The 14,214-nt window shown below is 38.9% G+C and overlaps 1 protein-coding gene across 1 annotated transcript in view; it reads right to left on the bottom strand.

The window, feature by feature from the left end:
• Nucleotides 1-14,214, bottom strand: part of si:dkey-240h12.4 (death-associated protein kinase 2) — a 39,181-nt gene that overhangs the window by 13,563 nt on the left and 11,404 nt on the right. The window contains exons 2-8 of the mRNA XM_040121223.1: nucleotides 13,378-13,528; nucleotides 12,032-12,253; nucleotides 10,184-10,322; nucleotides 9,924-10,053; nucleotides 2,594-2,642; nucleotides 2,124-2,150; nucleotides 214-366 (exon numbers count right to left, since the gene is read on the bottom strand). Of these exons, the coding sequence (XP_039977157.1) occupies nucleotides 214-366; nucleotides 2,124-2,150; nucleotides 2,594-2,642; nucleotides 9,924-10,053; nucleotides 10,184-10,322; nucleotides 12,032-12,253; nucleotides 13,378-13,439 (782 nt within the window). The 5' untranslated portion in view covers nucleotides 13,440-13,528. The remainder of the gene's footprint in view (nucleotides 1-213; nucleotides 367-2,123; nucleotides 2,151-2,593; nucleotides 2,643-9,923; nucleotides 10,054-10,183; nucleotides 10,323-12,031; nucleotides 12,254-13,377; nucleotides 13,529-14,214) is intronic.

The raw sequence follows: 14,214 nt of genomic DNA on the forward strand, positions 1-14,214 counted from the left end.
GGGACCCAGCTAAATTAATTAATTAATCAATCAATTAATCAATCTACATGTTTCAATATATAAGGTATGCAACAGCAGTAAAATAGCAGCAATATGTTGTACATAGATAAATGAGGTTACTCCAACGACCTTGCTATTAGCTTTTCCATGATTCATAATGAGCTAAGTGGGGAATACAGCTTATGTTAAATTACACATGACAACTATACATACTTGGGATTTTTCACTAAGAGTTTCTGGATGAAGTCTTTGGCCATGGAGCTGGTCATGCTGAAATACCGTGTAACAAACTCATAGTTCATGGCAATGATATTCTTCAGAGTCTCTTCATCAGTCTCACCTTGGAATGGTGACAAACCGCTCAATCTGAAGACAGAGTGCACAGCATGTGTTAGACTACACGATGTCCACATCTACAGTGCATTCAGAAAGTATTCAGACCCTTTCACTTTTCTCAAATTTTTTATGTTGTAGCTTTATGCTAAAATGGTTTAAATTCCACTTTTCCCTCCTCAATCTACACTCAATACCCCATAATAACAACAAGAAAACAGAAATTCAGACATTTTTGCAAGTCTACTAAAAAGAAAAACGTAAATATCACACTGACTGACAAGTATTCAGACCATTTACTCAGTATTTAGTTTAAGCACCTTTGGCAGTGATTACAGCCTCGAGTCTTCTTGGATATGACATGACAAGCTTTGCACACCTGGATTTTGGAATTTTCTGCAATTCGTCTCTGTAGATCCCCTCAAGCTCTCTCAGGTTGGATGGGTACCGTTGATGGACAGCCAGATGGACAGTTCTCTCACGAGATGTTTGATTGGGATCAAGTCAGGGCTCTGACTGAGCCAATGAAGGAAATTCACAGAGTTGTCCATAAGCAGCTCCTGCATTGTCCTGGCTGTGTGCTTAGGGTCATTGTCTTGTTGGAAGGTGGACCTTCAGTCTGTGGTCCTCAGCACTCTGGACCAGGATTTCACAAAGGATATCTCTGTACTTTGCTCCATTCAGCTTTCCCTCAACACTGACCAGTCTACCTGTCCCTGCTGCTGAAAAACTGGGTATTGGGCAGGTTATGATCGCTGCCTGTTTTCCTCCAGATATGATGCTTAGAACGGAGGCCAAACACCTTGTTTCTCCTTTAGTTGTTTTTTGCAAACTCAAAGCAGGCTTTCATGTGTCTTTCGCTGAGAAGCTTCCCTATGGCCACTCTGACATAAATCCCAGATTGGTGGAGTGTTGCAGTGATGGTTGTCCTTCTGGAAGTTTCTTCCATCTCCACACAGTATCTCTGGAGCTCAGCCAGGATGACCTTGGTCACCCTTCTTACCCTCTCCCCCGATTGCTTAGTTTGACGAGAGTCCTGGTTGCTCCAAACTTCTTCTTTTTAAGAATTATGGAGGTCACTGTGCTCTTAGGAACCTTCAATGCAGCAGAAGTTTTTTTTTGTAGCCTTACCCAGATCCTTGCCTTGACACAATTCTGTCTCTGAGCCCTGCAGGCAGACCTCATAGCTTAGCTTTTGCTCTGAGATGCATTGTTAGCTGTGAGATTTTATACAGACTGATGTGTGTCTTTCAAAATCATGTCAAATCAATTGAATTTACCACAGGTGGACTCCTACACTCAAAGTGTAGAAACATCACAAAAATGATCAAGAGAAACAGGAGGCAACTGAGCTAAATTTCATGTGTCATAGCAAAAGTTCTGAATTCTTATGTCAATCTGATATTTCAGTTTTTACTTTTTAATAAATGTGCAAAAATTGAAAAAAAATGAATTTAAATAACTTTAGCATAAGGCTGCAACATAACATAATGTGAAAAAAGTGAAGGGGTCTGAGTAATTTCTGAATGCAATGTAAATCCATCCATACAGAAGAAGCTTTTAATGATTCCACATCTGATAAAAGCTCCAAATTGACAATCTAATCTCTTAATAGAAAGTAAATGAGAGGTTCACTTTCAAAATAAAGACCATAATACACATGATGGAAACAGATGTACAAACCAGCAAGCACAGACTACTGTGGCTGAATTTGCCTTATATGAGCCCTCTGATAGATATTTAATACCTAAAAGAACTCACATGCCACCCACCACACAAAGACAACTTACAGTATGTAGGTAATAACTCCGATGCTCCTGGAGAAGAAAGAAACACAAGACACAGTCAGTTGTGGTGTGGTTTAAACTTTTTCACTAGTATATGACAAATGTAAAACAACTACAGTATTTCACTGTTTGGACATCCCCTCAGTAATTCAGTGTGATTGTTACATTCAAATGTTGAATTATTCTGTTGGTTTATAGAAATGCCAACAGAGTGTCCTGACAACTAGAGTGGGATCCTATGCAGTGAGTGGGGCTCAGAGCAGTCCCCAAAACGCCACTAACAGAAGAATTTACCCTCCTTTATATAGGGAAAGAGCAGTCAAGAGGTACTGACAATAGTCCTGAAATGCTTTGAAATACCAAGTGCATGTGTGTGAAATCATGAATTATGACAGTTTCTTTCATAGATGTGAAAATGTACAATTCACTGCAAAATATACTGTGTGAAAGGACAGTAAGTACAGAATGCTCACCACATATCTGCTGCTGTACTTAGAGGTTCACTGTTGATCACCTCAGGGGCTGAAAGAGAGAGAAGAAAGCAATGTGTAGACGCTCCACACAGAGACATATAAAAATCAAGTTGTCTGATATGACTTTTCAAAGCTGAAAAAGCTACTAAATTCTCAACATTATATCTCCCCCTTCTTGCTAAACATCCAGACTCTATAAAGGAGAATATATGTAGTTTCAAAAGTTTAACTACTGGACTCAAGATGTCTCCTACTTCCCTGAAAAGTTCACTCTCAGTGTTTGTGACCTGGCGGCTTCAAGTTTCAGATCACTCCTGTGTAAGTTGCATTCTGGACCATAACTGGTTTCCAAATTATTTGTTGTGTCACAAAGTCCTGCAGGTACATCCAGGTGTTAAACTCAGATTCAAGGCGAGGACAATCAAACTTTTCCTCTTCAGCAGATGAAAGTGAGGTAAAACTCTGCACAGACATCCTTTCTGCATGGTGAAGCTCATTGGTCACATTCAAGGAACTAGAACAGAAACACATTTGACTGGAGGGGGACTTGCACATGCTAGTGATTTCAGATTATTTGTGAACTGGTCTATTCTGTCCCCACATTACTGTTATCCTACAACTAATACAGTATTTATCTGACTTGGTTTCTCAGGTAACAACCACTGACAGAGGTATCTGTAGCAAAGAGTGATGGCTTTTGGTCTTTCACACAGTGGTATCTGTTATGTAAAAGTTTACTATGGCTTTATTCAGACATGACAGGAGCTCTACAGAGTGAATTACTATGCTCATCCAATATTTGGTGTCGATATTGTCCAGTACTGATGTCTAGTACATAGGGAATGGTGTCACTGCTGGAGAACAGCAGTAAGTTGGAAAGTAGTGATACCAATAAAGAAGAGTGGATGGATTTTAAAACGTATTTTACCATTGAAGTGTTGTTTAATGACCATCGTCAGCATGAGTGACAATCATCCCTATTCTCACTCATCAGTTTTTAATATTTTTGTTATTTATATTAATTTTATTCTACTGCTTGTTAACAGAACTTGTTATTTTTATTGCTATACAGTGTTACAGTGTACAACAACAGTTTTGTTTTGGTTTACCTCTTTTTACTCATCTTTTGTTTAAAGAGGTGGGGTCAGTGTGGAGGGGGAAAAAAAAATCAAAGAATCTCCTCCACATTTAAAACTCACAATGTTTCCAGATATATTAAACTGATTGTACTTTCTCTGTGCAAAGAAATGATAACTGATTAAATCCTGAATAATTTATTACAATGCTCTTAATAAGGTGAACCAGGCTAGCATTTGTGGCTCTATTTTCATGAACCTGTTTGTCCAGCACAGATTGCAATTAAGTGCCCCCTGCCCAGTGCGCCAGGGCCATGGGTATTTTCCATTTTACCACTTTGGTATTTTCATGGTCAGGAGAGGGAGAAAGGAACAGACCATCCTGTGAAGGAGATATTAGTGGAATGAGAAGTTTTACATGTAAGACTATGGTAACTGTCTCATGAATAATGTTTCTGCCTCCAAAACGCCTGTTGATTTGCAGTAAAAACTGTAGAAGAATTCATCAGAAGAATGAGTTCGATGTGCACATAAGCACAGAGGGTTCTGTGGTTTTAGCAACAGTCTGGTCCTGGTTGCACAAAATTTAACCAATGGATCTGCCATCCGTAATTGTAGTTTGACAGTGTGACAATATCACTCCTGTTAGAGAATGCAGATGGAGGAGATACCTGCTGGCTTCAGACGGCTGTAAAGAGACTCACCAGAGTAAGGGAAAGGTCTTCAGTATAGAATACATTCTAACTGTCATGGATTACGGAGCTAGTAAGAATCATTCATTAATCGTTATTCTGTCTGGCTGGCCATAATCAGAATACAACTTTTTTGTGTGCATGAGCACATGGCAGCTGGTTGAAAAATGTGAAATAAAAGTGTACAGATGAGCAATCCATGAACAAAATGGGTTGTGTGATTTTAGGGAGGTTTATATAGGTGTGATTTTATCGAATAATGTGACCACAATACTACAGAACAAAAGCTGAGCAGTTAACCTGCTCTGAGCAGGCAGGTGGCGCATGGTGCAAAATGCACAAATTCCTGGCACCAAGATGCACTGCGCAGCTGGATTTGTATCAGCATACCCTGTTCTGTGCCTCTCCTCCCACAGGGGTGTATGACAAGTCACCAAGATACCAAACCAGTGAAGTTGAAGAAATAAACTGTGGCAAAGGAAAATGCCAGTTCACTGTTGAGCCATGGCGTTTCACATCATGCACCAGCACACAATTAGAAAGAATTCAGACCCCTACATTTTTTTTCACATTTTTTTATGTTGCAGCCTTATGTTAAAATCATTTAAATTCCACTTTTCCCTCATCAATCTACAATAAATAACCCATAATAACAAAGCGAAAACAGAATTAGAATTTCAGAAATTTTTGCAAATGTATTAAAAAGGAACAATTGAAATATCAGATTGACATAAGTATTCAAACCCATTACTCAGTACTTGGTTGAAGCACCTATGGCAGCAGTTACAGTCTTGAGTCTTCTTGGGTATGACACATCAAGCTTTGCACACCTGGATTTGGGGATTTTCTGCCAGTCTTTTCTGCAGATCCTCTAAAGCTCTGCCAGGCCCGATGGGGACCATCGGTGGACAGCCATGTTCAGGTCTCTCCAGAGATTGGGTTCAAGTCAGGGCTCTGGCTCGGCCACTGAAGGACATTCAGAGTTGTCCATAAGCCCCTCCTGCATTGTCTTGGCTATTTGCTTAGGGGTTATTGTCCGGTTGGAAGGTGATCCTTTGGCTCAGCTTGAGGTTCTGAGCGCTCTGGACCAGGTTTTCATTAAGGATATCTCTGTACTTCGCACCGTTTAGCTTTCCCTCAACCCTGACCAGTCTCCCTGTCCCTGCGGCTGAAAAACACCCTCAAAGCATGATGCTGCCACCACCATGCTTCACTGTTGGGATAGTATTGAGCAGGTGATGAGCGGTGCCTGTTTTCCTCCAGACATTACGCTTAGACTTTAGGTCAAAGAATTCAATCCTGGTTTCATCTCACGAAAAAGTCTTGTTTCTCACAGTCTGAGAGTCCTTTAGGTTCCCCTTTTGAAAACCCTAAGCGGACTTTCACATGTGATTCCAGACAGGTGTAGTGTTGCAGTGCTGGTTGTCCATCTGGAAGTTTCTCCCATTTCCACACAGGAGCTCATCTGGAGCTCAGTCAGAGTGACCATCGGGTTCTTGGTCACCTCTCTTACCAAGGCCCTTCTCCCTCGATTGCTCAGTTACAGATTTTAGCTGTTTTTAAGCCATTGTTTAAGTTTTCATCCCTCACTGCTCTCACAAAAAAAATTGGAGCATGTCATCTCCAGGAAACAAGCTCTGACAAGCCAAGAATTCTTTCCCAGCACAGAACAGAACAAGTATCCATTAAGCTTAAGACAGGCAGGAGGGGGGAAAACGAAGAGCAGCTGATGTAGGGTGTGGTATTGAGGAACATTAATGTCTCCAAAATTTTTAAAATTACTGTGGATATACTTAAGGATCAAAATGGCCACCAAAGAAAAATCATACACGAATGCATTAGGAAGAGATGAGGAGATTACAAAAATCTTTAGACTTCATGTCGGAGCTACATAAAGTGGCTGATCAGCAATAAAGTGGTTTGTATAATGTGTCGTCTGATGACTGCACAAATTGAAAGTGTTTATACCTGATCTGAATGGCCACACTGGAAGGTAGAGTGAAAAGCCAGCCATCACAGAGAGGCAGGAGATAACAGTTCACACTTTCAGACAGTCTCTCCTGGAAAACTTTCAAAATGTTTCACTCTGTTGCTCACAGAAATGTGAGAAAAATAGTTTTGCCAAGAAATAAGAAAAAATACTGGCTACTTTCTCACCTCCTCTCCCCAATTTTAAGCTTGTCAAAAAGCAATGTGAAACAATCATCTTTATGTTATTCCAGCAAAACTAACAACCTGATACCTGAACAATGCATCTGACAGAGATGTTAAACTGGACAACAGATTACCTTCCATTATGCAAAGGAAATACACACATGTATGTAACTTCTTTTTTTTGTCAAAAACATTCAAACACAATGACAAACATTTCCTGCCCTTCCCATATAAGCAGAAACAGCTGAAGTTCGCCACTTGTAAGGTACAAGTCAAAGCACAAGGCACTGTCAAACCGAACATGTGGCCAAATGACCACTGCGTTGATGTAGCAAAGGTGCCATCACACAGGGCTCTACGATTTTTTTTTTTAAAGACTAATGTGGATACATTGACAGTGTGTTTTATCAGATAGGTACAGTAAGTATATATGTTGGGTGTGATACAAGGCAGGTTCATAAACACTATCTATTGTCAATGCAGTCCAAGAATGGGTTTGATGTGTTCAAGAGCAGGTCTTGGTGCCCTGAGAGTCTGAATATGACTCGTATATAACTGCCATGTAGGACATGAGTTCTATCAAGGGCTTGAATGACAGTTGTGTGACTGATTTCCATTGTCTTACAATAATTCTAAAAGCCATTGGTATGGCCAGCTGACAGCAAAGTTTGTTGTTGTTTGATTTTTGGGTATAATACCTGACATGCATAGAGCTGGATTCTCAATCAGGGCAGTTATTTAGAAAATGTGTTATTTTCCTCATAAACATTCAACCTTGTCACAGTCATATTAAACAATGCAAACATAAATCATTATCTCCTACATTTACTCTAACCATTCTGCTTGGAGTCCAGTAGTGTCGATTGAGGATCTCATTGTTGATGAATTGCATTCACATTTTTCGAGCGGAGATATGCCAAAAAAGATACAGGCTCACTCCCTTGTTGTTCTTAAGTATTCTAATGAGGTCATAGTGAGGTCATGGTGTATATGAGCCTAATTAAATACTGTAGTTCCCTTACATGTTAGATTCTTGCAATAACCCAAAGATATCAGCAGAATGGCGCGTTAGCTATTCGAATCTTAGAATTATACATTTTACATTACATTTTACACATATTGATGCTTCAGTTGTCAAAAAGGGAGTACTTTTAATATAACTGTGTCCTATTTATCAACTTTCTCATGAACAGTCTAGAAACAACAATCAACCCGTTTGTCTCACAAAGGTTTCAATCAATGAATGAAATAGTTGCTGTCCAGGTTAAAGAGAAAAAAACTGGTTGGACTGATGAAAAAAGGCCCTGTTAACAAAGAAAAAACAGGAACACTCAGCAGATGCTTAAATGCTGGCCTTCAAAAAAAACTGAAAGCAGGTTAATGGGACAGCTGTGGCTGTTTTTTTTTGCTGTTTATAAGAGTCTAATAGTCAGTTGTGATGGTCAACAAAGCAACTCTAAGGTCATGCTCAGTTATTACTCTGTTCCTATACCTACTCTTCAGCTGGAGCAGAGCTGACAAGCCACTTTCACAAAGATGCCTTGTTCTGAATCATAGTATATGTTTGGCTACATGGTAGGCAAAGGAGGGATACTCAGTTACCATACCAAAACTGAGTATGAGAGGGTCACCTCAGTGAATGTCCTTTTACGTGTGCTGTCACACAACAGCTCGACCAGATGAGCTTCCTTGTTGCTCAGCACCATGAAGCTTTCAGTGTCAACTCCGCAGGGATTGCATATCCACTCATCCCTGCATTTCTCAGGAAAGTAGTTAGTAAATCGGTCATGCACTTTAGTGAGATGTGCTGTCATAGTTTTTGTTAGAGAATTTTTCCCTGCAATGTCAAGTTTTTCCCTTGGCAAACACTGGGAAACCTGTCAAATCTTCCTCTGGAAACATGACCTGCCCACAGTGCAACCTCCTTTATGAATGATTAAAAACAGTCTCCCCTCCCTTTGCAGAGAAAAATTTAAAATGTTCAACTGTGTGCGAGCCATACCAGATCACTAAATAGGTCAGCAACATTTGAGTTGGATTCTGAAATTAAAGTTGTCATCTCCATTTTAAGTTTGTATTGAGTACTTTTCCTCTCAAGAACCAGTGTACCTCTGCATGGAACAGTAACCATACATGCTCGCTGCCCAGGTCATCGCGCAGCTTCTGAAAACACGTGTTGTTCTTTGGGCTCCATTAGATGTAATTCACCACTCTCATGACATTTTCAATGTTTCATGTAGCACTGGCACCATATCCCTAGCTGCTAAGGCCTCTCTGTGCAAAAACTGTTCCAAGTCACGTGTGGTGCTGATTACAGGATTCTCCTCGTTAACCTGGAAAGTTTTCCAGTCATCCAGGCTGTGCAATCAGTTGTTATTCCAAAACACTGATCCCAGGTCAAGCTTACTGAACTCAAGTAAAAATCCACAGAACTGAAATGTCCTCAACAGTTGTAGTGGCAGGAAGCTCTATACGACAGAGCAACTGCTCCTGAAAGTCATCTTTCCACACATGCTTCGCATAAGCCGGTAATTTGCCCAATTTGCAACATCCATGGATTCATCCATCTCTATACGGGCTGTGGTCTGTTGTTTGCATGACATCAGACATTGCGTGAATCAGAGTATTTTTGGACAGTGCTGTGGTTGTCAAATTATCCACAGCAGACTGATCCAGGACCTCTCTACCCATGTCAAAGGCAGCAAGTACGAAAAGGTCCTCTGTAATAGTATAGACTTTTTTGCACTTTGCAGTACGATGAGCAACATGATAAGCTCATAAAAATGCCTTATTTCAAACCGACAAATTTTTTCTCTGTCAGGTAGCCCATCCATTAGTTACCTTACAGCAAGAAACGACACTTCAAAATAAAAGCGCTCTGCCAGACATTTTTTGTCTTTTGTGGAGTTTTTTTGTTGTTTGTTTTTGATAAACTTGATATGCTTGCCATTGCTTGCTAGTCCATTCAGAAGGGACCTGTGGCCCACTTTTGGATTGCAGACTTTAGCAAGTATCTTACCACATGCATTAACCAATGATGTCTATTAGGTCTATAACTGCCACATAGTTGGGGTTCCTTCCCTTTTTTTTACGAATTAAAATAAATAAGTAGTTAAACTTTTCCCATTACTGGTAGGGATAAAGCGCCTGTCTAATGCATTACAAAATACAGCTACTACCTTTGGGGCCAGTATATCATTGACCGGCTACACCAGATTGATGGCATCTTGTCTTTGCTACTCCTGCTACAATTCAAAATATTATTTGTGGCTCTTTCATTTGGTTATATCAAAGAGCTACTTAGTGCTTGTTAATGCATGTTACTTAATATGCCATAGAAGAAATCTTCACAGATAGACCAAGAACCAAGAAAAACACTGTGTCAAATGAAAAAATGTTCATCCTCACCAATGTACTGTGGGGTGCCACTTGTGCTCCTGTATTCCTCGCCCTGTTGAAAACGGTGGGCCAGGCCAAAGTCAATTAGTTTGATGTTGGGGTGTGGTGACACTTTGTCTGACAGCATGATGTTTTCTGGCTAAATGGAGAGAATAATGTTATTTTGGTGGAATCACGAAATTTAATATAATTTCCAAAAGAACGTTCACAATTGTGTTTCAAAATATCAGCAGTAAAAAGAGAAGCCATTTAGGTCTGTTTAGTGTTACCTTGAGGTCAAAGTGGGCAATGTTCTTGCTGTGCATGAATCCCAATCCCTCCAGGATCTGTGAAATGAACTCAATGGCTTCACTTTCCAACAGGTTCTCCTTCTCAGCAATGAAGTCAAACAACTCCCCTCCACTAACACTGAAACACAGAAGAGTGTATTGTAATAAAGTGTTTTCACCCAGTGTTTTGTCCATCCCCTGTACTGGGCCTGTTTCAGAAAGCAGTTTAACATACTCTGAGTTTTATCCTGACTAGATCTGAGCTACCAAGGGCTCGATCCTCCTACTTCTCCCCAGTGGAGTTAAAAATAATGACTACGTAGGCAGAATATGAGTTTATGTAAGAAAAAAGCAGCAGCAAAAAATAAAAAAGTCAATGCGTGAGTATTAATTGAAAAAAGAGTGTGTGTGTATTTATATATGTATATATATTTATATATGTATACACACACACACACACACACACACACACACACACACACACACACACACACACACACACACACACACACACACACACAACCAAGTATGGCCTACTTGGTTTAGTGCATGATGTACGTGCGATATATGGTACGGAAAAACAGCTGAAACCAGCCCTCCAGTCTGATTAAAAAATATCACACAAGAAATCTAAATAGCTTCAGGCTGATGAAGCTCTTTATATTTCTTGCATGGTATTTTTTCCACAATCTGCATCAACTTTCTCAGACTTCTTTCGTTGAGTTCTTCTTAGCTGTGAAACTTCCTAATAACTTTATGAACTGTTGAAACAGGGATTTCAATGGCTTCAGCAATTGCCTTGTAGCCTTTGGAATTGTTTTTTTTGATAAAAGCATTCCTGATGTTCTCAGACAGCTCTCCTGTCATCACCATTGTGAAAAGGAAACTGGAAACAATCATCCCCTTTTTATGCAGTAAAACTCATTGGTTAATTCAGGTTATGTTAACACTGAAAAATAAGCACAGGTGAGTCTTTTTTTTTTTTTTTGAGGAATTGATCTAAATTCATCAAAAGGGTGCTAATTTTGTGGCAAGCGTTCATTTTATGTCTGCATTTTTTTTTTCACTATATGAAAGTAGTTTGTTGCTGTTGTTCAGTAACTTTGGACATTTTATTAAATTTCTGATTATGCAAAACTGGTTAATTTGCATTTGTATCTGAAGATATTCTAAATTCTGCACATAAAATTCAGGGGTGCCAATAATTTATACCAGGACTGTAGTTCTTTTCTTCTAATGTTTTGAGTCATTGTCTTGCTGTGAGATGAACCCCTGACAAAGGAAATCTTTCTTCCTTTCCCACTTGCCTTTTTCTCACCATTCTAATATCAATATACAGTACTACTTCCTGCAGTACAGTACTGTCCTAATAATGCATCAGAGTGTGTAGTAAAACAGTCTCTTTCAACACTGCCTTTGTACAGTGTAGAGAGTGTGTACACTGTACAGAGGCAGTGAGTTTTTCTAAGTATTCAACAAAAGTGGAACCACCTGTAGGAATTGTTTGCATCAACTTTGAAGGCTTAATTTACTACCACTGCTGCAGGAACGCTGTAAATTAACCAATTTCTTTTGAAATTTACAGGATTTTTCAGTTTTCAATGACCTAACCTTTTTTTTTAACTGAAACAACTAAATGGAGCAGAGCAAGCATTTATGCTATGAGTAACACCTGTGGGCTGTAACAAGTCAAAATGTCAGATTTTCACGCCTTCAGATGCTTGCACTGTCTAAGCTGCCATGTATGCAAACATACAGATGCACACTGAATAAGTCTGAGAAAACATACTACAATCACTGGAAAAAAAAAAATCAAACACACATACACACACACTCTTGTCAACTCACAGCTCCAGAATGAGTACCACTTCAGCTTGGCTCTCAAAAACGTCTTTGAGAGTCACAATGTTTTGATGTTGTACAGCCTGAAGGATCTCCACCTCCCGCTCCACAATGCTCCTGTCCAGGCCCAGACGGCTGCATACATTCTTCCGAATCTTCAGGAATTTGCCTGCCCAGCGAGTCCCAGAGGCCCGGTCAGAAACCTGTCGAACCTGACCAAAGTGCCCTCTGGATAGAGCAAGGACATACATCCAGTGAACACTAAGCTTGAGATACAGGCAAAATTTGTTGTTTTGACAATTTTCTAATTCTGTTTAATTTTTTTAACTGGTGTCAGATAAATAGCAAAAATACAATTATTTATAGGGTATTACAGAAGCAATATAGTTCGCAAATGGGTGTGGAGAGTTGTGAAACTGTATATAAATCTGTATGTGTGTACTCAGATTTGTAAACACATGTACAAATCTTATTCACATTTACCAATTTGTGTACACATTTTCAGTTTCTTTTACACATTCACAAATTTCAGTACATTTGTAAGTCAGAATACACATTTACAGATTCTTGCGAACATTCAAAAATCTGAGTACACATAAACAGACTGAGATCCAATTTCACAACTCTCCACATATATTTGCAAATAATATTGTTACAATAAGAACAATAAGCCTTTACTTTGTTTTATAATTTGTACATTATAAACTTAAATGATAAACTGTACAGCCAAACATTGTTTATACCCTTGATTTAAATTCTAGTGGAGTTCCTGAAGTTTCCAAAGATATCAAACATGTCATGTTGAATTTTGGGGAGATTGAAAAAAAAAAGCCAACATGAAATTAAAATATTTAACTCAGTAGAAACATGATATAGCTTCAATGTAGAACTGGAATGAGATCATACACAATAACAGTATATGATACAGTCAGATTAGTGGAATTGGATGATTTTGAAAAACTGAAAATTACTTAGCAATTTAAGAAAAAAGGATGTAAATGGACTTTAAGACAAAGGGTATGTAAATTTGATGACTTCATAAAGCTATTAAGGTGATGGTTTTGTTTTTTACTTTTTTTATTTTTCCAGATAAAGTTTATTAACCATGCATACATTTTAGCCATCTAATCTTTTTACCATATGATCCAAAGGGAGCTTGTAGCGCTACAAACACTCAAATTAAAGCCGAAAATCTTCACTTCATAGTCATTGTTTTGTTTCAGATTCAATGTGCTGGGGTTCATAAGAAACACAACAACAAAATCTGTAAAAGTCCAAATACCTCATGACTGCACTGTTGTAAACACTGCTGGATACTGGTAAAGCTTAAAAAAAATCAGTTATTTCCATACCTTCCCAGTACTTCCCCGATTTCGTAGAAGTCTTCCACATTATTAGGCTTGAAGACTGCCATGTTGAACTGCTTCAATACCCGTCGACCTTTGTTAGTCAGCTCCTCGATATATAACAGCCAACGTCAGGTGGTTCTTGATCCTCCAAACTCTGCATAACCCAAAGTTGGACGTGAGTATGAGCAAAAGATGTCAGAAATTACTTATTACCACAGAATATGGTGTTCTCCATATGTGTTAACAGTAGAAAACAAAAAAAAGTTGAAACCTCGTCATCCCAGAGATTCATTCAAATCTAGCCTCATTTGATTACAGGTCTTTTTAACTATAATAAGTGTCCCAGTCGAATGCCTATGATCCTTATCCAAGTACTTTACTTTTTCTTTAAACATATGGACAGATTTTGAGAAATCTGAAAATCTGAATGAGGGATAATTTTAGATACAGTCCTTTATCTAAAAACAAAAGGTAAATCCAGATACGGTTGATAAAGTTTATGTTTCAGCATTGGAAACTGTGTTAGCTGTGTGGACCATTACAATAACCTGAATGTTGTTCTCCTAACTCTCTTGCTGTCATTTGGTTTCATGTTGTTGTCACATGACTTATTCCTACCAGGTGGTGGACTTGGGTGTGGGTTTGTTTGGTTGCACTGGACTTTACCCAGGCAACAATTTTTTCTAGATTAATTCAGATACAGTATCTAATCTTACTTTAAAAATACTGTGACTTTACATGATCTGAAGGTTATTAAGGGATATGAATGTTTTTCCAGTTAGGGTTTTTTCCTTATTCAGACCAAAGGTCTAGAAATAGAGTGTGTTGTATGCTGTACAG

This window comes from Xiphias gladius, chromosome 24 (genome assembly GCF_016859285.1).
Source record: "Xiphias gladius isolate SHS-SW01 ecotype Sanya breed wild chromosome 24, ASM1685928v1, whole genome shotgun sequence".
Lineage (NCBI taxonomy): Eukaryota > Metazoa > Chordata > Actinopteri > Istiophoriformes > Xiphiidae > Xiphias > Xiphias gladius.